The sequence below is a fragment of the Acanthochromis polyacanthus genome, chromosome 7 (assembly GCF_021347895.1).
Source record: "Acanthochromis polyacanthus isolate Apoly-LR-REF ecotype Palm Island chromosome 7, KAUST_Apoly_ChrSc, whole genome shotgun sequence".
NCBI classification, from domain to species: Eukaryota; Metazoa; Chordata; class Actinopteri; family Pomacentridae; genus Acanthochromis; species Acanthochromis polyacanthus.
Window position 1 is genome coordinate 34,002,877 of NC_067119.1, and position 27,893 is coordinate 34,030,769.

At 40.3% G+C, this 27,893-nt stretch overlaps 2 protein-coding genes and 1 long non-coding RNA gene across 3 annotated transcripts in view; 2 read left to right on the forward strand and 1 right to left on the reverse strand.

Annotated features, from left to right (window-relative positions):
• LOC110971185 (integral membrane protein GPR155-like) overlaps nucleotides 1-27,893 on the forward strand; it is an 85,130-nt gene that overhangs the window by 49,492 nt on the left and 7,745 nt on the right. The window lies entirely within an intron of this gene.
• The window catches only part of LOC110971186 (transmembrane protein 41A-B-like), a 44,974-nt gene continuing 19,489 nt past the window's right edge, over nucleotides 2,409-27,893 (reverse strand). The window contains exons 2-5 of the mRNA XM_051950724.1: nucleotides 18,016-18,166; nucleotides 17,666-17,827; nucleotides 14,388-14,526; nucleotides 2,409-3,024 (exon numbers count right to left, since the gene is read on the reverse strand). Of these exons, the coding sequence (XP_051806684.1) occupies nucleotides 2,789-3,024; nucleotides 14,388-14,526; nucleotides 17,666-17,827; nucleotides 18,016-18,166 (688 nt within the window). The 3' untranslated portion in view covers nucleotides 2,409-2,788. The remainder of the gene's footprint in view (nucleotides 3,025-14,387; nucleotides 14,527-17,665; nucleotides 17,828-18,015; nucleotides 18,167-27,893) is intronic.
• LOC127534746 (uncharacterized) overlaps nucleotides 3,896-27,893 on the forward strand; it is a 30,045-nt gene continuing 6,047 nt past the window's right edge. Inside the window, exons 1-2 of the long non-coding RNA XR_007943116.1 lie at nucleotides 3,896-4,151; nucleotides 12,502-12,931. This is a non-coding gene — a long non-coding RNA (uncharacterized LOC127534746). The remainder of the gene's footprint in view (nucleotides 4,152-12,501; nucleotides 12,932-27,893) is intronic.

Consider the following 27,893-nt stretch of genomic DNA (forward strand, 5'->3'; position numbering starts at 1 on the left):
ATTATTAAGTTTTTGTCAATTTTTAAAAATAAGACGTAATTTTGCTTTTTCTTTTCTTTGTTGAAACCACCATGAAAAGATCTCATCTTTCAATAATTCATTTGTGAATACAGCTGTGTCATTTCATTTCAAATCTTAAAAACATTTTCTGCCCAATAATCTCTGATTTGCCTGAATTGTAATAATTATAGCATAAAATGTGGCTCTTTATAAAGATATTTATGAAAATGTAAGCTCAACACATGAAAGGCTGTCTGAAATTAATTAATCATGTTATTTATACATGCTCATAGATTTCTGTTGAACTTATGAAGGTTCAACAGAAATCTATGTTTTTATATCTCTGACCAAGTATTTCATACTAAAATGCATTATATATGATTTGTATCATTGTGATATGTATATATGGTTCAGAATGTATCACTAGTTCAACTCACCCATAATCACATTATTTGATCTACTTTTCCAATTTTGAAGATACTAAAACCATGACATAATGAGAACTAACTGTGGAAAATTCAGATTTTAATCTTTAGGAGTTCCTGAGATGTTGTTTAAATACAGCCTCAAATTCTATACATCCATCCATCCATCCATCCTTCCATCCATCCATCCATCCATCCATCTTCTTCCGCTAATCTGGGGCCGGGTCGTGGAGGCAGCAGGCAAAGCAGGTCATTCCAGATGTCCCTCCCTCCAGCAATGCTTTCCAGCTCATCCTGGGGGATCCCAAGGCAGTCCCAGGCCAGACGAGATAAATAATCCCTCCAGCGAGTTCTGGGTCTACCCCGGGGTCTCCTCCCAGGGGGATGTGTTCGGAAAACCTCCAAAGGAAGTCTCCCAGGAGGCATCCAAATAAGATGTCCAAACCACCTCAACTGGCTCCTTTCAACGCAAAGGAGCTCTCTCCAGATGTCAGAGCTTCTCACCCTATCTCTAAGGCTGAGCCCAGCCACCCTATGGAGGAAGCTCATTTTGAGCGCTTGTATCTGCGATCTTGTTCTTTCGGTCACTACCTAGAGCTCATGACCATAGGTCAGGGTTGGAACATAGAGGGACTGGTAAATCGAGAGCTTCATCTTGCAGCTCAGCTCCCTCTTCACCTCACCATGATGGTTCAGTACAATGCCTGCATTACTACTTCTTCTTCTTCTTATTATTATTATTATTATTGCTTCCCCAAGCGAACGAGTTCAAGTATCTCTGGTGCTTCTTCACGAGTGATGGAAAAATGGAGCAACAGATGGACGGGTGGATTGATACGACGCCTCAAATTCTAATGTGTGAAAAATGTACTGAAAGTGAGTCGACAGGACTTTTAAGTACCTGACATATGAATGTCATTCATATGATGCCATTTTAAATGTCCACAATTGATGATAATGAAGTATAAATCAGATCAGAGATGATTGAACAGAAGTTCACTGATGATTTGATGATGTAATATCCAGCTGCAGCTTCATTAAGACATGTTTAAGTGCTTCAGGAAAAAAATAGAAAAAGGAGCTAAAACAACATTTTCCCCAATAATTAAGATTGTGGAGCTGTAGACCGAGTTTCTGAGTAAACATATGAAAGAAGAAGAAAATAACACTGGTCTACATGCACACCGGACTGTGGAGTAAAACAAGGAACATACAGTAAGAAATCAGACTTCTCCACGACTCTGTCCTGTGTACTTAAACTACTGTTTGCTACACACAAAGTACTTTTAAAGCTTCATGTTCTTGTAACAGCTGCACCGTGGAACCAAAGTCAGAATTCAAGAAACAAACCCAAAAAAACAACAACATTTGAGATAAAAATGAAAAGTATTTAACAATGAAAACACAAAGACCTTTAAGGCACTTCATCCAATTGAACCAGATCACCAGATCACTAGCTGTTTTTCCATTGCATAATAAATAATACTTGATTGTTCCTGAAATGTAAACTGATATTATGATCGTTTCACTCGCATCACAATCATCGTATCTTTGAGAATCTCTGAGACTCTGGAAATTACATTTCCTCTGATTCTTTGCGTTGAATATTTGAAAAAGTTGGCATTTATAGACAAAACAATGAATCAATTGATGTAAAAATGGATATCTCTAAAATAGCAATATTTTTGGCTGATTTAAATACAGTAAGACTTCTGTAATTCTGCTGCCAAATGTTCTAAAAGAAGGAATTACTGTCTATAAAAAAATGAAAAAATTTTGATGTCAACATTATTTACAGTTTTGTCCTGTTTTTTTTAAACTAATAGCATGTAAATTAATGCTTTTATCCTGTCATCTTACTAGTTATTACCTGTAATTTCACAAAACATACAATATCTGTAAAATAAAAGTAAATTGTTAAAAAAAATTACAAGTTTGTTTTGACATTAAAAGCATTTTTTTTTTAAAAAAAACAAAGAATGATCCAATATATATATATATTCAGGTAATTTGATTAATATTAATGCTGTAGGAAAAATCCTAATTACAATATTTCCTCAGTATGTGAAAGTCTTTGGAGAAAAACATCAATGACTTTAAGGCATTTTCTTAAGAGTTTAAGAAATTTTAGAGCTCTTCTTAGAAAACTGCCCTGAAGCTGTAGCTGTGTATCAGTAGTGCGAGATCTTTGGAAAACTGTGGTATTAAAACCAATGTAACAGGATCTGAAGACAGATCGTACCGAGTATGAAGAGCCTCCGGTGTGACCTTACAGAAATCACAGGCCTGGGGTGGATTAAAGGTCACATTCCTCCCAGTGTCACCTCAGTTCTTCTGACACTGAGTCTTTCTTCACCCAACAATCATCGCCTCTTCCGGTCCTGGTTGACTTCAGCCAGACTTGTTCCGTTGCTCTCCAGTCCGTCCACCTTCAGATGAGTTTTGCTGTAGTGTTTGATCAGTGCTCCGGGCACCAGAGCGGCGATGGCGATGGCCAGGAGCTGAGCCAGCGTCCCCCAGGAGAAGATGTCGTCCATGGAGGAGATCTCTGAGAGGATGGAGCCTGTCCGGACACAGATGAAGTTGTAGGGAATCAAACCTGGAGGAGAATATATATATTAATAACAAGAAAAAATAGCTCTGAATTATTCAGGTGTACCTCCAAAATTAATAACATAGTTGGGTTTTAACCTCGATGTCTATGTTATTTAGGTTGAGTTGTGTAATAATATAAAACCATAGTGTCTCGCTTTATTATTAAATTAACGTTGTAGCGGTACTACGTTATGATTTATTGCTCTCGTTATCAATAATTGGGGCACCACCTAGCATTGTAATGGCTAGGACATTTATTAATTAACATTAATAAAATTATTAATATTCATAAAAATTTTGATCAATCTCATATCAAAAAGTCTTGAATCCTCGTTTAAATTGACCACATTCTACACAAAGAAACACAAGACTGTAATTTGGTCTATAATGAGGTATTTATTAACTATTCTATGAAAATAATGACAAGTGAACTATGTACAATGAAGATATGGTGTGTGTGTGTGTGCGTGCAGGACTACGTGTGTGCGTGGAATGTGGGAGTGTGTGTGTGGTGTGTGTGCATGTGTGAGGGATGTGGAAGTAGGTGCGAGAGAGAAGGAAATATGGTGAGGATTAGCCAGAGCTAACCTGACGAGGTAATCGGTAATTTGGATTAAGAATTCTAATGATTTGTAAAAGAATAAATTGATTAAATGAATTAATTGACCAAGCGGTTAGTACATCACCCATAGAATGGAATCAGAGCAAACTCAGCTGGAGTTATTGAAGTGAACCGTCATGGGGCTGGGACGTGCGGGGCCTTCAGATTATGCACACGGTCTGGACTGGCAGGTTCGGAACGGTGCGTCGTCGTCGTTGTGGCCTAGATGTCCTGCCGCGGGTTGATCGGTTCTATGCAAAGACCTGATCCAGCAGATCTCCGGAGTTCTCAGCTGAGTGCTTAAAAATGATGGTTCTCAGGCTTTAGCCAAGAAAAACGGGTGTTGATGAAAAACGGTCAAAATTAAGAAAAATAAATGCTGGTTCTGAATCGGTTCTTCAGATTAAAACGAATAACGTTGGTTTAAAATTGAGCAAAATGTCTCCTTAAGTTACAAAAATATTAAGAGATAAATAGTTAACAAACTTAGATGGTGAGGGAATTTTGAAGATAGGAAAAACGCGCTTTAGGTAAAAAAATAATGAGAGAGACTTTGGTTGGCCTCTCAGGAAGAGAGGGGTAAGAGAGAAGGTCGGTAAGAGAGAGTAAGAGAGGGAAGATGTGGGCTACGGCTGACTTTATCTGTGGGTCCAGCTAAGGGGAGGACCTGGGCGGAGAGAGAGAACTTTTAGGCGCGAGTCTGGTGGAATTTGGAATCTCTTTGTTCTCACAGAGTAGAGAAGAAAGAGGAATCCAGAATGGATTAAAATATGATATTAAACGCGCAAAACACGATCTGTCTATCCCACCATATTCAGTTGTGTGAAAGTGAAATGTGTAGATTAATACATATGTTCATATGATGTGAATCATTTCATTCATAACTATATGTTTATGTTTATGACATTAAAAATATGTATCACAGTGAGAATATAACAACAAGTCAGAGATTTGGTAACAGGTAAATACAATGGTCATCATTCAACCTAAATGGAGAGGAAATTCAGAGATTAATAAGGGAATTCAGTCCAAAATCATAGTATCCTGGGGAAGAAATGATTAAACATCACAAATTAGTATCTAGACTTCTGTGAAAGATAGAATCTTGATTTTCGGATATGTTAATGACGAATGATTTCCATTGACGTTGGTAATCCTGTAAACACAAAATACATTCCAGAAATATTAATTTGGCAAGGTTTTTAAGTTCAGTTCCAGTTTCTTTGTTTCAGTCAAAGAGAGAGAGAGGGTGACTCCAGCCTTCAGCCATAAAGTTTTACGACTTGTTATCTGATCTGTGGAATGCAGAGACATCTCTGGCTGAGGGTCTCCTAAAGCTGAAAAGGGATTTTAGCATGAAAGTTCATTAAACAAACGTCCATAGCATATAATTGAAAGTCATTGTCTTTTAAAAAGAAGAAGTTATTCCAGGGGTTTAAATGTTCACAGGAGTTCCATCCTTCTGTGAATGAAAACCTACAGAAATACAAATGTCTCAATCCTCCTATAGAGATGGGTGTTGGTCAGTGCTGAAGAGAGGGACAGCTTATCTGAGTTTTGATCAGCTCAGGAATTCCAGGGCCTTTGCAGTCTTGCTACATATTCCCCCACTTTGGAGCGATGTTCGTTGTATCAGAAGAACTTCGGTCCAACATCAAGGTCATCCGTGGTGTCAGGATCAAACTCAGATGCTGCTCTGATTCAGGGCTGATGTTTATTAGTATCAGGAACAGGAATCCTAAGGGTTAGTGGGTTAGTTTCTGAAACAGCTTTATTACTGACTAGTAAGGTAAAGTAAAAGAATCAAGATTCTAATAAAGAGTAGGTAAGGCCTATGGGCTTAGAGAATAAAAATAAAACAAAATAAGGTAAACTAAAACAAACCTAAAGCTATATATGTCACTTCTGAAAATGAAAATCCTTACAGAAGTGTTAGATCATGGTTGAATTGTCATTTAACCGTATGAGAGGTGTAATTGTCAGTAGTAGTGAATCCAAGGTGTTTTGTTAGAGTGAGAAGGTAGATGTATGATTTACCTAAAGCTGGTGTCTTGAAACGTGTCAGACAGAAGTATATTTATCTACTGGGTGAGCAGACAACCTGGAAAACAGAGAGTTATGAATTCACAGTACTAGCAGTGATAAGAGACGCGAATCTTATGTTAACGAGAATCAAAACAGAGGCTACGGTCAGTTGTGCACTTGATACGATGGGTTTAACCCCCACTTGTACCTATGGAGTTTAACGAGGGTGCTAATAAAGATATTAAAGGTGAACTTGACTGAAAACAAGGCACCTATGGTTGAGAGGACCTCAAGTGATTTTTCACTGAGTCTGAAAGGAAAGACAACAGCTCTGTTTATGTTAGTTTTAGTAACCTGTTTTGGTTTGTTGTGATTATATTATTTAATTTAGTAATTTCCTGACAATTTGATTGTATGGTTGTTTATTTGTCAAAGTTAGGCTTATGATTGTAAAGTTATTTATTTCCTTTTATCTCTGCTAATTCTACAGTTGAATTTGTAAACTTAGTAATTTATTTCTTTGCCTGTTAATTTTACAATTGGATTTGTAAATTAAGTTATTTATTTTTCTCTGTTAATTCTACAATTGGCTTGTAAAATTAAGTTATTTAATTTTGTTCTATTCTACACCTGTTGTTTTTCTCTAGGACGTTTAGTTTTTCCTAATTATCTATTTAGTTCTGGTATGAGATCTGACTGATTTATTGCTTCCCATGCAGTCTTTATGAAGTTTTGGTGCGATTTTTATGTATTCATTTAAAGTGGAAGGGTTTTTGTCCCTATCGATTTTGTTTTGATAGATTACAGGATAGATTTTGTCCTTAATCCTGAAGTTGTCAGACCATTGAGGGAGGAGCTTTCGATCGAGCTTACCCCCACTTGGTTTAGTGTTCTCAGGTGGTTGGGCAGAGAGGTAGGACCATGTTTTGTCCCCCACTTGGTGGTTATTTTGCATGAGGTTTTGGTCACTTACGTCAGTCATATAGTGGGAAGCTGTGTGAGCTGTATCAACACAGGCTTCCTCTGGCTGGAAGAGCAGGTGCAGTAGTAGAATCCTTTGTCTACCTGTCATTATTTTAAGGAGTGGAACTTTGGTTGTTTCATGTGGAGTTCCTGTGATGGCTATCAGAAGTAGGAGTAGTCTGGTTTTAAACTTTCTGTGGTTGGCTTTTCCTATCTGACCTGAAGTCTGGTGAACGGTGTGCAGGCTGGGATTTGCCCATAGTGATTCATGGCCGTGTGTCAACGTCACCCCCCTGTGGTTTTGGGTCACCACGAACGAAGGTGAAGTGAGAGGGCCAAAAGCATGAAAAAGTAGGCCGATGAACACCAGAAACGTGGCGAGGACAGTAGAGAGGAGCCAAAAGTGAGAAGCCGAGGAGAAGTGCAGAGAGCGCAGAGTGTAGGTATTAGCACTCACAAGATCCGGAACCGGGCCCTGTGTGTCACAGCAAAGCGAAGGCAGGGTCATAAGGTCAGAGTCAGCTGCCAGGGAGACCAACACAGGAGAGTGAGTGGCCTGTGGGGCAGCAGAGGGAGGGCGAGTGAGCTCACTGGCCGACAGGGTGGGTGGGTGGGCACAAGATTCTGGGCTGGGCTGACATGTGGAGGCACCTGTCCAAGGAGTGTCCACAGGAACGTTCTGGATGGAAAAAGGAAGACCAGGGTCTAGTGGAAGCTGGAGGTCATGCAGTGCTGCCCTGCTGGTGCACTTGATACCTGCAGTTTCAGTGACATATTCAGCCTGTGGACAGAGGTGGGTTGCAGGAGTGGATTCAGCCACTGTGCAAAGGAAGACATCATATGGGCTCTGTGGAGCCTGGAAGTTGTCGTCTGTGTGCTCTTGTCTGTAACTCTGTGTCACAGTGTCATCAGGAGCTGCGATTGGCAGAGGCTGGCGGACCTGTGCATAGATTACAGAGCGTTTAAAGTCAATTATGGGTTCAAAGCGGTTGAGAAGGTCTTTCCCCATAAGGAAAGGAGTGTTGTCCAGAGATGACACATACACTGGATGGATCAGTGTCATATGTCCTATCTGAAGCATCAATTCAGCCCTAGTGGACAACGTGACCGTTGTCTGTGCATATGGCTGGATGTTTAAGTCACAGAACTGACAATCAGACTTTCTACCTGTCCTGTGCAGTCTGTGCTGTAGTTCCTGGAAAAGAGGGAGTGACATTATTGTGATGTCGGCTCCAGTGTCCAGAAGTGCGTCCTGATGCAGGACACCTTCAATGTTTATCGGTAGGAGAAATTGTCGGCCTGTTCCTCCTTTTTCAGTGAGGTGGCTCAGGAATGTCATCGGACCAGTGAATGCATTGGTCTCAAAAATTTCATCATCAGAGTCTGGTTGGACTTCTGAGAGCGCACTGAGGAGTTCTCGGTCATCACCCCACTGTTGGGAATCTAGCGTGTCAGTCTCAGGGTCTGAGTCAAAGTCAGGGTCATCAGCTTCCCAGTTTGACATATTTTCTGTGTCATCTGGTTGGCTGGCAGGATTGTCATATTCATGGTTGGGGTCTGAGTGCATTGCATCGACATGAGGTCCCAAGTAGAATTCTTCTCCAGCCGTGGTTGACGGACTGAAGGAATCGGTGGAGGAAGACACAGATGTTACAGAGTCACGCTCTGACTTCTCTCGTGTTTTCTTCCTGACCTCTTGGAGTAGCTGTTTAAGCTCCTTTACTTTTTGGGAAATGTGAGGGATGTCAGACTCACTTGTGCCACTGACGTGGTTCTGTCTGGGTCTGCTTTTCTCATCATTCCTATGCGAGTAGTTGTCACGGGGTGCACCACGACTGTGATGTCTGTCCCAACGGTTCGACCGTCCCCTTCGTGGGTGACCTGGGGGCCGAGTTTGGTTAGGAACAGGTTTCATGTGGTCCTGGCGTCCGCCAGTCCAAGGTGGTTTGACAGGTTTGTGGGCCTGCCTAGGTCCCTGAGGTGAGGACTGTTTCGGTGTCGAGTCAGGCCGCTTAGCTTGTGGTGGATGAGTAATCCGACCATGTGAATTGTGGCCTGAAATTCCGTCAAGCTCCATCAGTGAGGGAGGGCTGTCAAGATGCAGAACAGTGTTATGTTTTGCTGATCTGGACTGACTCTGTCTCTGTTTAAAGAAGCCTTTTGCAGCCAGCTCACGTAGCTGTCGGCTGTCTAAGGAGCGTGGGCAAGCCGACACTCCAAGGTGGTAGCTAGTAGTAGGATGCAGGTGTTCGACAAAGAGAGATTTGAATTGCAAATCTTCCTCCATTCCGGGTTTGTTTTGGGATCCAAAGTAGGCTAGACGTAGCCTGTGGTAATATTGATGGGGATTCTCTGATCGTCCCTGTTTGACCCGAAGGGCAGGTATCAGGCCAGTGTCTGGCATGAGGTCGCGGTATTCCTCTTTCAGGGCCTGACACAGCTTTTCAAAATCAGTTCTGACATTAAGTGGTTGGCGGTCGATAAAGCTGCTGACATCACGACTGGATGTCATCTTTACCAGACAAATCTTGTCATCTACTGAGGCGAGTGGACGCCTCTTCAAAAAGAAGTTAATGTCAGACACGTAGGTTAGGATGTCATAGTTGGAGTCATTAAAATTCGGTTCAAAACGCTTTATGTGTCTAGCTATGCTGTCTAAATCACGGACTGTGGAACCCTGGGGTAATGGGTTTCTCTGAGCTGCTGGAGGAGATGAGGTGTATCTCCCCGGTTCTGTGAGCTCAGCTTCAAGTTCAGCTAGCTCTTTTGGTTCGATCTTTTGAATTTCTAGTGGTTCTGCAGCTCTGACTTCAGCGTCCTGCAACTGTCGTTCGAGGTTTGCCACATAGCTGCTGTTGTCTTTGATTTGAGATTTTAAGTCATTGTTTTCAAACACAGCTTTCTTTAGAAGGTGTTTGGTTTCTGTATAGTCCTTCTTGGACTGTTCCAGCTCTGTCTCTACAGTTTGAAGCTGGATTTGTTGGTTGGAAATTGCTTCTTGCAATCGGTCATTTTCTGTCTTTAATTGATGTATTTCTTGGTTTGATTCAGCATTTTTGCTTTGAAGTTGAGTGATTTGGGCTTCCGATTCAGCAACACGTGTCTGGGCTTCTACCCTAGCTTGGTGTTCTTGCCCTATCTTGGTTTTAGTAGTTTGGTTCTGCTTTTTTAATAGTTCATTTTCCTGATTGCGGGCTTTTAGAGTTTTTGTTGTTCTCTCTAAGAGTTGAAAAGTGTTTTGAAGTTGTGCTGACATCACAGCAGCCATTTTCCCTAAGATTTTTGACAAAAATTGTTTTTGTTTGTGTGTTTTTGAGATCGCTTCCGTCAGGAGCTCTGTCATTTTGGTTTCAAGGGTAGAAGGACCAACATTTTGGATTTTTCCTACATATCCAGGTAACATGTCTTCAGTCAAGCCACTTAAAGCGTCATCTAAGCTCATCAGGGGGTCACTGAGGTCAGACGCATCTGGGGCCATGTCTTTTAATGAGAGTAACGGACAAATGTTACAAACAAATCTACAACGAAACAATTTTAGCACAAGTTGGGCTGGAAAAGTTCTGTTTTTGGAATCGGAACAACCATAACAACAAGTGAGATTATTCAAATGCAGTTAGATGTTCTCAAAAAGAAGAGTTTAAATAATTTGGTCAACAGCCTGGATTTATTTACATTTGTTTTTGTAAGATTAATTGTTTCAGTGTTCAAGTTTAGAAGCTCAATTACCATAGGTAAAGGAGAACTAATTCAGCATTGGTTAGTTAAAGGCATTCAGTTGTGGAAAACCATTTAACTATGAAAAAGTTTCAAAATAAACATTAAATCGCAAGCTTGGTTATGCACATTAAATGTTTACTTAAAATGTGCTCAACTGATTAGTTGATGCAAAAACAACTCACTTAACTTGTGTTTAAGTGATGAGTCAGAATCTGTGAAAATTGCTTAGGTTCAGAATCTGAACTGAAAATCAAAAAGTGGATTAAAATTCAATAGTGGGTTAAAATCAATTGAATAAATGCATGAAATGTTTAATAATAGCTCTTAACTACAATAGTTCAGTTTTACATTCAAAAATAAGTCACGCTTTTTGATTAAAATGCGTTTCAAAGACGAGAATTATGTGCATACGTTTGCAGAGAAATTTTGCTTTAAGTGTAATACTTCGAAACAGCCACAAGATGGGGCCACTGGGCTTGTTCTTAATTTGGTGATTGAGGGCCTGAGCTAATGCTAGTTAGCTTTAGCTGCTAACGCTAGTTAGCTCGGCGGCTAAATGTGCCTTATCTAATAAAATTAGGTCGCTGTGGATCTTAGCAAACAGCAAACGAAGGTTATATTTAACCAAGCAATGAATGTGTGTTGGGCACGAGACACCCAAATGCTAAATTACCTCAAGCTGCCGAAGCAGAGTTAGCAAGTTCAGTTAGCTACTCCGAACCCTAACTGGGAGGCTTTTGAACAAACTATGCGTTCCGGACGTTTCATCGGTAAGGCATAGCACTGTTCATGAATTCCAGGCCTTATTTTTAATTGTTTTAGTCGACAAATAAACTGTATCAAGATGGATAAAAACTTTCGAAACAACAACTCAAAGAGCTCAGGCTAGTTTAGTTAGCAACACAGGGACTGACTGCAGCTTCAGCTGACGTCACGGATCAACAGCGCTCACGGCAAAACAGACTAATAAAACACAAGTGCGTCCACTAATGTTATCAATCCGACGTGATATAAAAACAAAACAGCGTTTCAAGCAGTAAATTACTTAGACAATTTGATTACAGGAAGACATATGCTCACACAGCAGATAAAGAACCAGTGTATGTGAATGAATGGCAGAGGGAGGCTTCAGCTCCCGGTGATTGAATAATAGTGTTTCTTTGTGCAAAAAAGGTTTATAATTGGCCTCACACGGGGCACCAATATATGTAGCGGTACTACGTTATGATTTATTGCTCTCGTTATCAATAATTGGGGCACCACCTAGCATTGTAATGGCTAGGACATTTATTAATTAACATTAATAAAATTATTAATATTCATAAAAATTTTGATCAATCTCATATCAAAAAGTCTTGAATCCTCGTTTAAATTGACCACATTCTACACAAAGAAACACAAGACTGTAATTTGGTCTATAATGAGGTATTTATTAACTATTCTATGAAAATAATGACAAGTGAACTATGTACAATGAAGATATGGTGTGTGTGTGTGTGCGTGCAGGACTACGTGTGTGCGTGGAATGTGGGAGTGTGTGTGTGGTGTGTGTGCATGTGTGAGGGATGTGGAAGTAGGTGCGAGAGAGAAGGAAATATGGTGAGGATTAGCCAGAGCTAACCTGACGAGGTAATCGGTAATTTGGATTAAGAATTCTAATGATTTGTAAAAGAATAAATTGATTAAATGAATTAATTGACCAAGCGGTTAGTACATCACCCATAGAATGGAATCAGAGCAAACTCAGCTGGAGTTATTGAAGTGAACCGTCATGGAGCTGGGACTTGCGGGGCCTTCAGATTAAGCAGCACACGGTCTGGACTTGCCGGTTCGGAGCGGTGTGTCGTCGTTCTGGCCACGCCTTGATGTCCTGCCGCGGGTTGATCGGTTCTAAGCAAAGACCTGATCCAGCAGGCCTCCGGAGTTCTCAGCTGAGTGTTGCTTGGTTTAAAATGATGGTTCTCAGGCTTTAGCCAAGAAAAACGGGTGTTGATGAAAAATTGTCAAAATTAAGAAAAATAAATGCTGGTTCTGAATCGGTTCTTCAGATTAAAACGAATAACGTTGGTTTAAAATTGAGCAAAATGTCTCCTTAAGTTACAAAAATATTAAGAGATAAATAGTTAACAAACTTAGATGGTGAGGGAATTTCAAAGATAGAAAAACGCGCTTTAGGTAAGAAAATAATGAGAGAGACTTTGGTTGGCCTCTCAGGAAGAGAGGGGTAAGAGAGTAGGTCGGTAAGAGGCAAGAGAGAATAAGAGGGAGTAATGTGGGCTACGGCTGACTTTATCTGTGGGTCCAGCTAAGGGGAGGACCTGGGCGGAGAGAGAGAACTTTTAGGCGCGAGTCTGGTGGAATTTGGAATCTCTTTGTTCTCACAGAGTAGAGAAGAAAGAGGAGTCCAGAATGGATTAAAATATGATATTAAACGCGCAAAACACGATCTGTCTATCCCACCATATTCAGTTGTGTGAAAGTGAAATGTGTAGATTAATACATATGTTCATATGATGTGAATCATTCATAACTATGTTTATGTTTATGACATTAAAAATATGTATCACAGTGAGAATATAACAACAAGTCAGAGATTTGGTAACAGGTAAATACAATGGTCATCATTCAACCTAAATGGCGAGGAAATTCAGAGATTAATAAGGGAATTCAGTCCAAAATCATAGTATCCTGGGGAAGAAATGATTAAACATCACAAATTAGTATCTAGACTTCTGTGAAAGATAGAATCTTGATTTTCGGATATGTTAATGATGAATGATTTCCATTGACATTGGTAATTCTGTAAACACAAAATACATTCCAGAAATATTAATTTGCCAAGGTTTTTAAGTTCAGTTCCAGTCTCTTTGTTTCAGTCAAAGAGAGGGAGAGGGTGACTCCAGCCTTCTGCCATAAAGTTTTACGACTTGTTATCTGATCTGTGGAATGCAGAGACATCTCCGGCTGAGGGTCTCCTAAAGCTGAAAAGGGATTTTAGCATGAAAGTTCATTAAACAAACATCCATAGCATATAATTGAAAGTCATTGTCTTTTAAAAAGAAGAAGTTATTCCAGGGGTTTAAATGTTCACAGGAGCTCCATCCTTCTGTGAATGAAAACCTACAGAAATACAAATGTCTCAATCCTCCTATAGAGATGGGTGTTGGTCAGTGCTGGAGAGAGGGACAGCTTATCTGAGTTTTGATCAGCTCAGGAATTCCAGGGCCTTTGCAGTCTTGCTACAACGTAACCCTAAGCTTTATTTTTCTTTGCCAAATATTGCTCAAAAAACAAAATTACAAAGCATTAGAATAAATGCAGTGCCTGGTTAAAAACAATAAGATTTAAGTACAACACATTATGAAAAATGAAAATAAGAGAGTAAGACTAGAATAGAATAATTCTGAGGCACTACAATCACACATGGTGATAAATATTGCAAATGAAATTGAAAAAATGTTATACAATATTGAAATATTGCACACTGAATTGATATATTACAAATGAAATCGAAATGTTCCACCAAATACATGAAATAATACACTTTTCACATGTTGAACACAAAAACATTAAATATTACATAATACTGAGACTGATACTGCTGATACTACATAAATTATTAAAAGAATACTGATACTGATAACACTGAATTTAAATGGCCGATGTTTCAGCTAGTTAGGTTATTAATTAGATTATTCTCCATATTTAAAAACTCTGGAGGGTCTCAGATTCAATATGTTTCATAATCAAGTAAAGTAGCATTTTATATATTTTTTGTAGGGTTTAATCCCTAATATGTAATATACTCTGATATAATTACACCATTCATAACACTACAGAGTCTACACTCTTAGATTTTCTTTCTTAAAACATTGTCTTTATTTGACTGTTTTGTTTATGCTGCTTGTCTGGGATCTTATTTATTTGTTCAAATTAGTTTTCGTTATTTGTCTAATTTAACATTTGTTTAATTGTAAAGCACTTTCTGTTTTGAAATGTGCTATACAGATAATAATCAGTATCTGTAGCTGTTTTGTGTATTTATTTGTGTTTGTTCTCACCTATGAAGACAGAGGAGAAGAAGATGGGCATGGGGATGTTGAGGACAGGACAGGTGATGTTAAGGAACCAGTTAGGAGTCATAGGAAAGAAACGGAGGAAAAGGAGGAAAAAGAACAGACTGCTGCGATTCTCCTCCACCTGACACAGCAAAGAAATACAAACAAGGAGAGGAGGAGGAAAATAAAAGGATGAAGAGATGGTGAGAAAAAGAAATAACAAAATACAATTGCCTGTTTACTTAATATTTTTCCCATTTTTCTGCTCACGTTTTTTCTTTTTCTCATGTTATTTGCTGCACAGTAGAAAATTCACAGTTTGGGAAGCAGGAAAGAGAATGTGTTTCAAATCCATCATCAGTCAAATATGATAAATCCTCCATAATGTCTCTGTAAGTTGAGCATGAATATACAGTCCCTGACAAAAGTCTTGTTGCTTCTCTTAAGTTGTAGGAACAACAAATAACAACTGGACTTGTAGTTGATCAATTGGAATCAGAAATGGCTCATATGAATGACAAAGCCTTCTAGATTATATTTATTATGTAAAAATAAAGCTTTGTATCATTCATTGAGTTTTATCATTTAATTAGGACAGAAAGGTCCGATTTTGCTTGGACAAAAGTCTTGTCGCATACAAAAATAATGTTGAAATTATACATATACTTTATTCTGAATACACAAATATGCTATAAAAATATCAGAACATTAAGTCATGGTGTCTTGCAAAAAATAATTAATATTGTGTATGACTTCCAGAGCTTGGAGGACTGCATCCATACATCTCATCAATGACTCAAATAACTTATTGATAAAGTCATCTTAAATGGCAAAGAAAACAGTCTTGCAGGGCTCCCAGAGTGCATCAAGATTCTTCGGTTTCATCTTCCAAGCCTTCTCCTTCATTTTACCCCAGACATGCTCAATAATGTTCATGTCTGGTGACTGAGCTGGGCAATCCTGGAGCTCCTGGACCTTCTTTGCTTTCAGGAACTTTAATGTTGAGGCTGAAGTATGAGAAGGAACGCCATTCTGCTGCAGAATTTGGGATGTAATGGACAGCAAGAATTTCTTGATACTTCAGGCTGTTGACGTTTCCATCCACTCTGCAGTGCTCTCGTACACCCCATAACCCAAAACCATGATTTTTCTTTCACCAAACTTGACTGTTTTCTTGGTGAATCTTGGGTCAGTGCAGCTTCTGCGGGATTTGTGTTGATTGGGATGCAGTTCAATGGATGTCAGGACCCTTCCCTCATACACTGCAATCTGACAAGCTCTAACTCTCTTCATGCCTTTCTCCCTCACATGACAGCAGAGCTGATGAGAAGCAGCTGAAACCAGTCATTCAATCAGTCACCTCTGCCAGAGTCTGAGCAGCTGACAAGCATTCTCCTGATTGCACACCGACAATAAAACACCGGCTCATCCTGCAACACCCTACCAGATCGTTAGACTCGACATACACCGTCAGTTTGCCTTCTAGCCTCTTGCTCTGCTGCCTGTGAGTGTTATCTCTAATCCTGTTTTCTCTGTCTCGCCACAATCCGCTGCTCAGACTCCTGCCTGCTGTGTTTCTCCGGTTTCCCTCCTGGACCCAGTTATTCCCCGAACCCATCTCTCAGCGTCACTCCCCTGTCTCCTGGCGTTTTCCTTCTTCAGCTCTGCCTGCGACAATCAGGAACCGATTCAGAACCTGTCCGGTTCTGATTTCTCCAGTCTGCCCTGTCTGCATCCTAGCTCTCCAACCCCTCATTCCCCGCTTCCCTCCTGCCGCCAGGGATCCTCAGACCACCCGGCGCCTCACTCTGCTTCCCCTCCCAGAACCAGCAGCCACTGATCCCCAGTAGGAACGCCACCCACCCGGTACCACTCCTCATTCTCCCCCAGACAAGACTCCGGCTCTCCACCCACCAGATCCACTCCCTTCCCTGCAATAAATCATTCTTAAAACTGCATCTTGGCCTCGGTAGCGTGGTTCTCTGCTCGAGTCCGGTTCTGTTGTATGACAGGATGATTCATCAGAAAAATCAACCTTCTGCCACTTTTCATTGTCCATTCTTCCTGCAAGCTGTGGACCTTGACAAATGCAACACAATTTTTTGTTGTCTTCTGTTTAATGCTGGTTTCTACGCACTAATTTGGCTACTGAGAACACCGCGTGAGAGAATTTGACAAACTGTTCTTGCAGATACAGGGATTTCTGGCGACCAGTTCACGTGTAACCCTGTTTCAGTTGAAAAAGGGCTGGCCCTGGACTGTGGAAGCAACAAATGCTCTTCTCTAACAGGTGTCTGCCTGACCTAGGCTTGTCATAAGCATCACCAGTTTCTTCAGATTTTTTTCTTTTCCTCTCTACTTGACATCTGGATACATTAAAGCTGTCTGCCACCTCAGCAGCAGACTTGGTCTTGATGATCAACACTTTGGTCCGTGGTTGGATCTTTGGCATGCTGTCGGGGTCAGGTTGGGCTTCATATGAAGGTCTTGTGTCTTGGGTTTCTTTTTATACACACCTGGGAATGTGTCAGTTACAGTATTTGTCACAGATGAACTTCTAATGTGTGATTGGTTGAATCATTTAAAGACATGACAAGACTTTTGTCCTTGCAAAAACAGATGTCATGTGCTTTACCAAGACGTGAACATCAGGACACTTTATGACGGGTTCAATTTGCATCCAGTTATTAATGTGAAAGCCCTTGAAATTAAAATGAACCATTTTTGTGAGAATTGATTGATTAGAAATAAAGTTATATGCCATTTAAGGTTACTATGTCCTTATGCAAAAAGACTTTTGTCAGGGACTGTATACACCTAATCAGGTGTTAAATGAGTGATATATATTTGCAGTAAAAACTAAAATCTTAGTGTTGAAATTTAGAATAATACAAACACCAACACAAAAATGTGTTTAACTGTCTTTGTTTATTAATGGTTAAAATGTGTTTCATTAGAAGAGAATATTTCAAATGTATCCCTCTGTATTGTGATTGGCTGTTGCTTAGGATATGTAACTAATCAGATAGTACAGCTACTTTAGGTCAATTTTACAAGAAGCAGTTAATAAAAGAATAATGACAATCAAAAAAAAAAATATGTTGGATCTGATAATTGGTCATCCTCTAATACAGATGTTGTAAATGTATTACCGTGAGAATAGATCGTTTCTTAGTGTAGAAATCAGTTCTAAACTCATAACAATATAACAGTAAAACACTGAAAAGACAGCTAAAGTACTACCACTGTAAGTTTTATTCAGACTAATATACTGAACCTACCTTCCTCTGTAGCAGAGCCACCTTGTCAGGGAACATCTGAACCACATGCTGTTTTCCAAATGCTTTAGACAACAAGAAGCAGAACGTGGAGCCTGAAGTGGTGAGTAGACAAGCCAACAAAAGACCCTCCCAGGGCCCAAAAATCGCACCAGCCAACATGTTCTGAACGATGAAAGCAAGAATAACTACACAGAAAATAACACAGTAAAAATAATAACATATTTGCCAGAAATTAGTGTGAAAAACAACTTGTAAACTCTCAGTCAGACTGCACTTTATGGTAAAAAGTGTTTAGACATTGTTTATATAATTTGTCCAGGTTTTGCCAGGATCTTTTATGTGTTTCTCACCAGAAAGGAGGAACCAGGTATGGCAAAAGACTGTTTATACAGGTAGGCGCTACAGAACAGCAGCAAAACGTAGCCATGATGTTCCCTTTTATAAAACTTAAGCATCTCAGCGAGTTCTCGCAGCTCATCCAGATCCGACGGGAACTTCAGTCTAAACGGAAACAAACACAAGCTTCATTTCTACTGTTTAAAGAAACAAATTACCCATTCAGAAACCAATCTGTGAGATATTGGTAAGCTAAGCAGGAGGGTTGAACAAATATGTATCAGGTTGCAGTATCCAAATCTCAGAACCTGTAATTTTTTTATGAATGTAAGATGTGTCACAACATACTATTATGAGTAAAGCGTTTTGGTGCTATTGTGATGCTCAGGCCTATAAATCATATTCTCAAGATCCAAGGAAATATCTATCTATCTATCTATCTATCTATCTATCTATCTATCTATCTATCTATCTATCTATATATATATATGTGTGTGTGTGTGTATGTATGTATGTATATATATTCCTTTCATCTTGTTACATGTAGTAGATACCATTTGTTTGGTGGAAAGTAACTTGAAATTTACACCACATTTAAAGGAACATTTTCTGTCCCAAAGACAAGTTGCTCTTGTGATATTAAAATGATTGTTTATGAAGAAAAAATAATTGGTAGTTTAAAAGTGAACAAAATAATATAAAATTCGGTGCAGGTCAAGATGGTACACATAATGGCTGCCCAAATTCTTATTAAGGGAAGTCCTTTGTATTGGTAAATTATTATTATTACTCCGCCGAGGAACGGCGGACTTATGTGAAGCTCAGCGTATGTGAATCTGTCTGTGAATCTGCCTGTGAATCTGCCTGTCTGTGTGAAACATTACTCAGAAACGAACTAACGATTTGGATGAAATTTTCAGGGACAGTCAGAAATCTGTCTGTGAATCTGCCTGTCTGTGTGAAACATTACTCAGAAACGAACTAACGAATTTGGATGAAATTTTCAGGGACAGTCAGAAATGACACAGGGACCAAGTGATTAGATTTTGCACTGATGTGGTTTATAATCTGGATCCACGGCTTTGTTTGAGAGTTCGCATTGGGAGATATTGCTGCCGGCACCACACCGCTGTTACCATGACGTGAACACTGCGTCAGTTACCCACTGATGATCACATGATTGCAATCCTACTCAACCCGGTCTCACAAGGATTCGTGAAACTGTCACGTAAATTAATCTATGGTTTCGTGCGCACCAACACGATTTTCTCATGTTTTTCGTGGTGCACACAACGAAATACAAACCAGTGTATTTCAAGCGGAGGATATTTAGTGCCACTCAGAACGTATTTAAAACTACTGCAACTACGGATTTTATTTTATTTTCATATCTGAATCTTAATCACACCTGAATAGAATGTTTAATTAATCAAATATTCCTCGTGTGTCATATTTCTCTTCGGTCAGATTTAAGCGACTTAGGGCATTTTGAATGGGTATATTATATTTTTAATGTAAAAGCATTGCGAATCTCTAACTACATGAAATAAAATGCTGTTCTGATAAGTGACAAATACACTAGTGCAGTCAAGTTACCAAATCCATCCATCCATCCATCCTCTATACACCGCTTTATCCTCACTAGGGTCGCGGGAGGTGCTGGAGCCCATCCCAGCTGACTTGAGCGAAGGTTGGGGACACCTGGGACAGGTCGCCAGTCTGTTGCAGGGCTACATACATAGACGAACAATCACACTCGCATTCACACCTACGGGCAATTTAGAGTACTTACCAAATCAACCAAGCCAAATAAGGGTATGTAAGAAAAACAAGTGACTTTCAGAATGTTTGTGTAAGGATGAGTTGTTAAAATGCTTAAAACAGTAGAGTCACATTTTGGAAAAACCTGAAGAAAGTTTACTCTGTGTTGACATATACAGTTTTATTGCAGACTATGGAGGTGCCCTTTTGGCTTGTTGGTTTGTTTTGTAGTTTAAAATGCATGTTTACAGTTATATTATGAAAAAGACCTTAAAATAAAATTTTGTGTTTAATTTTTACTATTTCAAAATGATGAGACACATTGGTCCCCTGTTGGCCTGTGTACCTCAACATGCCCCTCTTGTAACATAAGCGTGTGTGTGTGTGTGTGTGTGTGTGTGTGTGTGTGTGTGTTTGTGTGTGTGTGTGTGTGTGTGTGTTTGTGTGTGTAACAGGATACATTTGATTGAAGAACAGAAATAGAGCCTGTAGACTTGAACAGGTCGTCCAAAGACACAAACCAAAATCCCCTCCTGAAACTCAAGATGCCACCCTTTCTCCACCACCTGCTTCCACATTCAATCATTCCTGCTTCCTATTGGTTGCTGCACAAACATGCCGCTCCATCATTTGTCGCTGAGTTGATGATGTGTGAGCACACAGACACATGAAACTGTGTGGACATATTGTACAGTATTCAAGGAGGAAAATGTGTCTTCGTGAGCACTTTTAATTTCGCTTACGCATGATCTCATGACAAACAATCTGTCAGTGCAAATGCACAGACACAAATAAGTATTCATGCACAGCAGTAAAATAAGTAACGTTGACTCCTCGTGGAAACAGGTTTAAGGCTGATGTCACAATTATGAACTCATATGAGGCAGCGTCCAATCAGGTTTAATGTCATCCAGAACATTAATCAGCATTAAAAACTGTTATTTCCATTTTCAATTAATCTGTTGATTATTTTCTTAATTAATCAATTAGTTGTTTGGATTATAAAATGGTAAAAAATGTTGGTTAGTGTTTCCCGAAGCTCTGGATGATGTCTGTCTCAGAGGGAGAAAGACACCAGAAAATAAACATTTAAGACGCTAAAATTTGAGAATTTCTACTTTTTTCTTTAAAACAACCCAGAAAGGATTAATCAGTTATCAAATAGTTAGCGGTTAATTAAAGATTTGCTAAGCTCAATTGTAAATGCCTCCTGCTGCCAATAAAATCAGTAGAGTCTAAATTAGGTGGCTAAAGGTTTGTAAATTACTTTCCTTAATTAAAATCCTCAAAACATGTTGAAACTATTTATGTCTCAAGCCCAAAGATATTGAATTTACAATCATATAAGACCAAAAGAGTGAGAACTAGGCTCAGTAGTGACTATCCATCCATCCATCCATTCTCTATACACCGCTTTATCCTCACGAGGGTTGCGGAGAGTGCTGGAGCCTATCCCAGCTGACTCGGGCGAAGGCAGAGGATACCCTGGACAGGTCGCCACTCTGTCACAGGGCTACATATACAGACGTACAATCACTCTTACATTCACACCTACGGACAATTTTGAGTAACCAATTAACCTCAGCATATTTTTGGACTGCAGGAGGAAGCTGGAGTGCCTGGAGAAAACCCACACATGCACAGGGAGAACATGCAAACTCCATGCAGAAAGATCCCAGGCCCAGGCCGGGATTTGAACCGGGGATCTTCTTGCTGCAAGGCGAAAGTGCTAACCAGTACTCCACTGTGCAGCCCTCAGTCGTAACTAGGAAAATGTAAATTTAAGTAGCTGAAATTAGAAAAAAAAATTAAATTAGCGATGTGGGGGGCGCTAGCGAACAGCAATACGTAAGGACGTGTTTATGCAGTGCTCCCGACCGGGGCGAACCTTTTTTAAAAATACCGTTTTCTAAAATAACTTCAGACAGACCGTGTCTGTCCCTGACAACTGCATAACACCAGGGTATCATACTGGTAGCTCCACTTTTTCACAATATACAACTAAACGATAAAATGCCGACGGGAAAATGCCTCAAGAAGGAGGCCTTGAGTGAAGCCTTGGACTCAGTTGAAACTGCGACCGCGAACGAGGAATCTTCAGAGGAGGAGGCTACAGACCTAACGGCTGTCATGACTGCCATTGCAAGCAGCGAAAGCAGAATTTTGGCATGGATAGACTCAAGGACAGCTGAGTTGAACACTAAGATAGACGCGCTCTGGGAAGACGTGACGAAACAAGAGACCCGCTTGACCGAGTTGGAATCCGGCCTGAATACGTACTCGGACAGGGCGGCTACTATGGAAAACGACGTTGCCATGTTAAAAGCGGAAATCACCTCAATCCGCCAGAAAATGGAAGAAATTGACGGGAGATGTAGGGGATTCTACGTTATGATTTATAGCTCTCGTTATCAATAACTGGGGCACCACCTAGCGTTCTAATTGCTAGTCCCTTTGGGGACTGCAATGTTAAAGGTTCGCCAGTACATACATTTGTATTTTTGTTCATTCTGATGTCATTTCTTGGAATATCTTCAAATACCTAATATCCCTAGAATCCTGACAACTTAATCTAAAATGGTATACATATAAATAAACCAAAAACATTAGGTAAAGGTGTTCAAATTGTGTTATGAATAAGAAAATACATAAATCGGAAATGTTTTTTTTAATTATAATTACTAAATATGCACACAAAACCCATTGATCGAAATGATTTCCACATGTAGAAAAATAAATTTCTGAACACACCAGTAGTGATTTAAACAAAATACCTATTTTAGTTTTTGAGATATGAACATTTTTGTGTAAGAACTGCAGAGGCGTTTTTTTAGTTTGATCACTACTGCAGAACTAAGGCAACACTGAACATAGAAACTTGAACAAAATATTTTTTCAACAATATTGTTTCAACTATATACATCTATATACATTTTTCATATACATATATACATTGCACATTTTACACAATACACATTAAATACATTTTATTTTACAAAGAGCCATTGTGAAAGTCATCATGGCAGTTTCTGTCCACAATGACACACAGGGGACCTCTGCAAACACGGCACTGGAATGGCGTGTTCCTCCCACACAGTTTGCATTTTTTCCTTCCTGCTGTAGCTTTCTTGGAAGGATCATTGTCAGGAGCAATGGCACCTTCTGTGTGATGGCACTGCTCTCTGTCTGGCTTCGGTGCAGACACGTCCAGGGACACCCCACACAGCTCAGCAGACAGGAGCTCATGGAAGCCCTGATGGGTCAGCGGCTGCTCTCCTCTGGAGGCACAAAGCTGCTTATGCAATGTAGCTGTTGGTTGCAGCAATGTCCAGAAAGTGGTGAAAGACAGTTTTGTACCATTTCACGCTCTTCCTGGCTGTGGAATAATACCCAATGAGCTGGTCTGAGAGGTCAACTCCACCCATGTACCGATTGTACTCCCCGACACTGGTTGGTCTCGGTATTTCCACCCTCTCATACCCATTGCAGGTCTTCCTTCTTCTCATCACTGTCTCTCCTGAGTAGGCAGAGTGCACAGTGGAGCACATTGACACCTCTCTTGTGTCCATCCACTTCACGAAGAGGAGCTGCCCATCCCTAATCCAGCGTATGGATCCTGGTGGTGACCTTCTTGTAAGAGCGTTCTTTGTCGTGGATGGCGTCCCCACTCTGCCAGCCCTGTCGGACCCGCAGGCTCCAAAGCCAAGGTCCCCGAGATGCCTGAAAAGCGCTGGACTGGTGTAGAAGTTATCACAATAAATGTGATGACCAGACCCCAGGAATTCTTTGTTTGCAAGTGAAACCACAGCATCAAAGGAAAGACCCATCCCACTGACTGATTTATTTTTTCCAGTGTCGATATTGAAGTCTACAGTGTAGCCACTTGAATCTGCTAGCACAAAAAGCTTGATGCCCCACTTTTTTGGCTTGTTTTTTATGTATTGTTTCAAGCCAAGTTTTGCTTTGGTGGCCACCATTCGTTCGTCAACAGCCAGGTTCTTCAGAGGATGGTAGACAGCCTTGCAGGCGGTTTGCAGACTGTCATACAGAGGGCGGAGCCTGTGCAGCCTGTCATAATCCTCTGTACCTTTCTTCCTGTCATTCAAGGCATCCTCCTCTGGGTCACTCATGTGAAGATTCCGTGAAATGAGCAGGAATCTGTCTCTGGACATAACCTTGCCAGGAGATGGGACATGGAAAAAATGTTTTGAACGCCAAAAATCTTTGATGTTTGGCATCTTGAGAACACCCATATAAAAAACTAGCCCCATATATTTACACATTTTCTCAGGTGTAACTGGAATCCTGGGGAATTTTTTTCCAGCAGCTTTGTTTTTATCTGCATTTTTATTTGTGTTTTGACACAAAACTTGAATCGTTTTAGTGTTAAAAAAAAAAAAAGCTTGAATAGCTCCATGGGGCTGGAGGCAGAGGCAGGTGATGATGCAGGTGGCTGGACACCAGGATTTCTTTTGGGATGGAACCTGGGGACCGGCTGAGGCAGACTGTCCGGCTCTTCTTCAGTCTTCCACCATCCATTTGACTGGCCATGACTCCTACCTCCACAGCTGCGACTTCTGTAGCTACGCTTTGCTCCCTGGCGATTGAGGCTGCGACCTCTTACTTGTGGAGATTCACTATTTTGAGGTTGTGCCTCTTCATCAGAGGGTGGCAGTGAAGTGCTGGGCTGCTCTGCCTCTGCAGTGTCACTGACACTGAAACAAATAAATGAAAAAGAACATATTATATTATACATTATCAACAAACACGAGTGATTCACAGTTGCTATGAAACGCCAATACTGCTTTTCACTCTTGAAAAATAATCGCTCTGACGCACCTGTTACACTGATGAAGATATTTCTTCCCCACAAACCACAAATTCAAACACAGTTCCCTAAAAATGTAATTGTTGATCAGATGAAATTTAAAAAAATAAAATAAAATGTTACTTACATGTCATGATACGGATCGAGACCTTCAACAAAGTGATCTTCATCCTCTGTCAAGACAGAGTCCGGATCAGAGAACGGCGCATCTTCATGCTGATGAGCAAATATTATTTTTAGTGTCTACGGATACGGGTCAGTATCCGTAGCCCACAGGCTACGGGTACGGCACTTTCCATTTGCCAGACAGATACGGACCCGTACGCGAGTCTCGCGAGTCAAGAAGCTGCTAACCACTGCAAACTGTTGAAAGGTAAGCAAAGGTTAAGGTTAGGGTTAGTGTTAGGGTCAGGTTTAGGGTCCGTACCTGTCGTACCGATGCTACGGGTCCGTACAGCTAGCGTCTACCGGGAGTCACGTGACCTGATCTCGCGTATCTGATTGGCAAATGGCAAGTGCCGTATCCGTAGTCCACAGGCTACGGGTACGGGTCCGTACCTCGAGCAACAACCAATATTATTTCTAGAGCCTCTTCGGTGGTGTAGCTCTTCCTTGCCATCACGACACCTACTAATTAGCTCCAGAAACAATAATAATGTGGCCAAAAATGGCAAAAGACAAAAAAGAAAAGTTTTTGTCTTTACAAAGACAAAACTCTCTCTCACACACACAATCTCTCACTAAATCAAACTACTTACTTTCCCTAAATCACACACTCTACAGTACCCAAGTCTCCCTATCACAATTCTAATCAATCAGTCTGTCTATCTATCTATCTATCTATCTATCTATCTACACACGTGGACAAAATTGTTGGTACCCCTCAGTTAAAGAAGGAAAAACCCACAATTCTCACTGAAATCACTTGAAACTCACAAAAGTAACAATAAATAAAAATTTATTGAAAATTAAATAATCAAAATCAGCCATCACTTTTGAATTGTTGATTAACATAATTATTTAAAAAAACAAACTAATGAAATAGGGCTGGACAAAAATGATGGTACCCATAACTTAATATTTTGTTGCACAACCTTTTGAGGCAATCACTGCAATTAAACGATTTCTGTATTTGTCAATGAGCGTTCTGCAGCTGTCAACAGGTATTTTGGCCCACTCCTCATGAGCAAACAGCTCCAGTTGTCTCAGGTTTGATGGGTGTCTTCTCCAAATGGCATGTTTCAGCTCCTTCCACATATGTTCAATGGGATTCAGATCTGGGCTCATAGAAGGCCACTTTAGAATAGTCCAACGCTTTTCTCTCAGCCATTCTTGGGTGTTTTTGGCTGTGTGTTTTGGATCGTTGTCCTGTTGGAAGACCCATGACCTGCGACTGAGACCAAGCTTTCTGACACTAGGCAGCACATTTCTCTCCAGAATGCCTTGATCGTCTTCAGATTTCATCGTACCTTGCACACTTTCAAGACACCCTGTGCCAGATGCAGCAAAGCAGCCCCAAAACATTACTGAGCCTCCTCCATGTTTCACCGTAGGGACAGTGTTCTTTTCTTCGTATGCTTGGTTTTTGAGTCTATGAACATAGAGTTGATGTGCCTTACCAAAAAGCTCCAGTTTGGTCTCATCTGTCCAAAGGACATTCTCCCAGAAGCTTTGTGGCTTGTCAACATGCATTTTTGCAAATTCCAGTCTGGCTTTTTTATGAGTTTTTTTCAGCAGTGGTGTCCTCCTTGGTCGTCTCCCATGAAGTCCACTTTGGCTCAAACAACGACGAATGGTGCGATCTGACACTGATGTACCTTGGCCTTGGAGTTCACCTTTAATTTCTTTGGAGGTTGCTCTGGGCTCTTTGGATACAATTCCAACGATCCGTCTCTTCAATTTGTCATCAATTTTCCTCTTGCGGCCACGTCCAGGGAGGTTGGCTACTGTCCCGTGGGTCTTGAACTTCTGAATAATATGAGCCACTGTTGTCACAGGAACTTCAAGCTGTTTAGAGATGGTCTTATAGCCTTTACCTTTAAGATGTTTGTCTATAATTTTTTTTCGGATGTCCTGGGACAAGTCTCTCCTTCGCTTTCTGTTGTCCATGTTCAGTGTGGTGCACACCTTTTCACCAAACAGCAGGGTGACTACTTGTCTCCCTTTAAATAGGCAGACTGACTGATTATGAGTTTGGAAACACCTGTGATGTCAATTAAATGACACACCTAAGTTAATCATGTCACTCTGGTCAAATAGTTTTCAATCTTTTATAGAGGTACCATCATTTTTGTCCAGGCCTGTTTCATTAGTTTGTTTTTTTAAATAATTATGTTAATCAACAATTCAAAAGTAATGGCTGTTTTTGATTATTTAATTTTCAATAAATTTTTATTTATTGTTACTTTTGTGAGTTTCAAGTGATTTCAGTGAGAATTGTGGGTTTTTCCTTCTTTAACTGAGGGGTACCAACAATTTTGTCCACGTGTGTATCTATCTATCTATCTCTAGCTCTCTCACCATACGTCCTGCTCTTTCCAACCTACTCTTCACAAAGGTCCTTTGGCACCACACGGTGGTGGCGCGGAAAAATTCCCGGGGTAATCACTTTTTTTTTTCCCCGGGGTAATCACTCGAGATTTTTTTTTTGACACGACGTAATGACGTAAATGATATCACTTGAAAGACGGAAATCTGTGCTTTTAGCAGCAAAAAGAATGCGCATTCTAGCTAATGTGGTTTTTTAGTTATATCAGTTTAAGCAGACCTATGTACACAGCGCGGGTGGGCGGGGCCGCCCGCGGGATGTCCGTCCCTTGAGGGTTAATTAACATTAATAAAATTATTAATATTCATAAAAATTTTGATCACTCTCATATCAAAAAGTCTTGAATTCTTGGTTAAATTGACCACATTCTACACAAAGAAACACTTAAGACTGTAGTTTGATCTAAAATGAGGTATTTATTAACTATTCTATGAAAATAATGACAAGTGAACTATATACAATGTGGATATGGTGTGTGTGTGTGCGTGCAGGACTACATGTGTGTGTGCGTGTGCGTGTGTGGAATGTGGGAGTGTGTGAGAGATGTTGAAGTTCGTGTGAGAGAGACGGAAATATGGTGAGGATTAGCCAGAGCTAACCTGACGAGGTAACCGGTAATTTGGATTAAGAATTAATAATTTGTAAACGAATAAACTGATTAAATGAATTAATTGACCAAGCGGTTAGTACATCACCCATAGAATGGAATCAGAGCAAACTCAGCTGGAGTTATTGAAGTGGAACCGTCTTGAGCT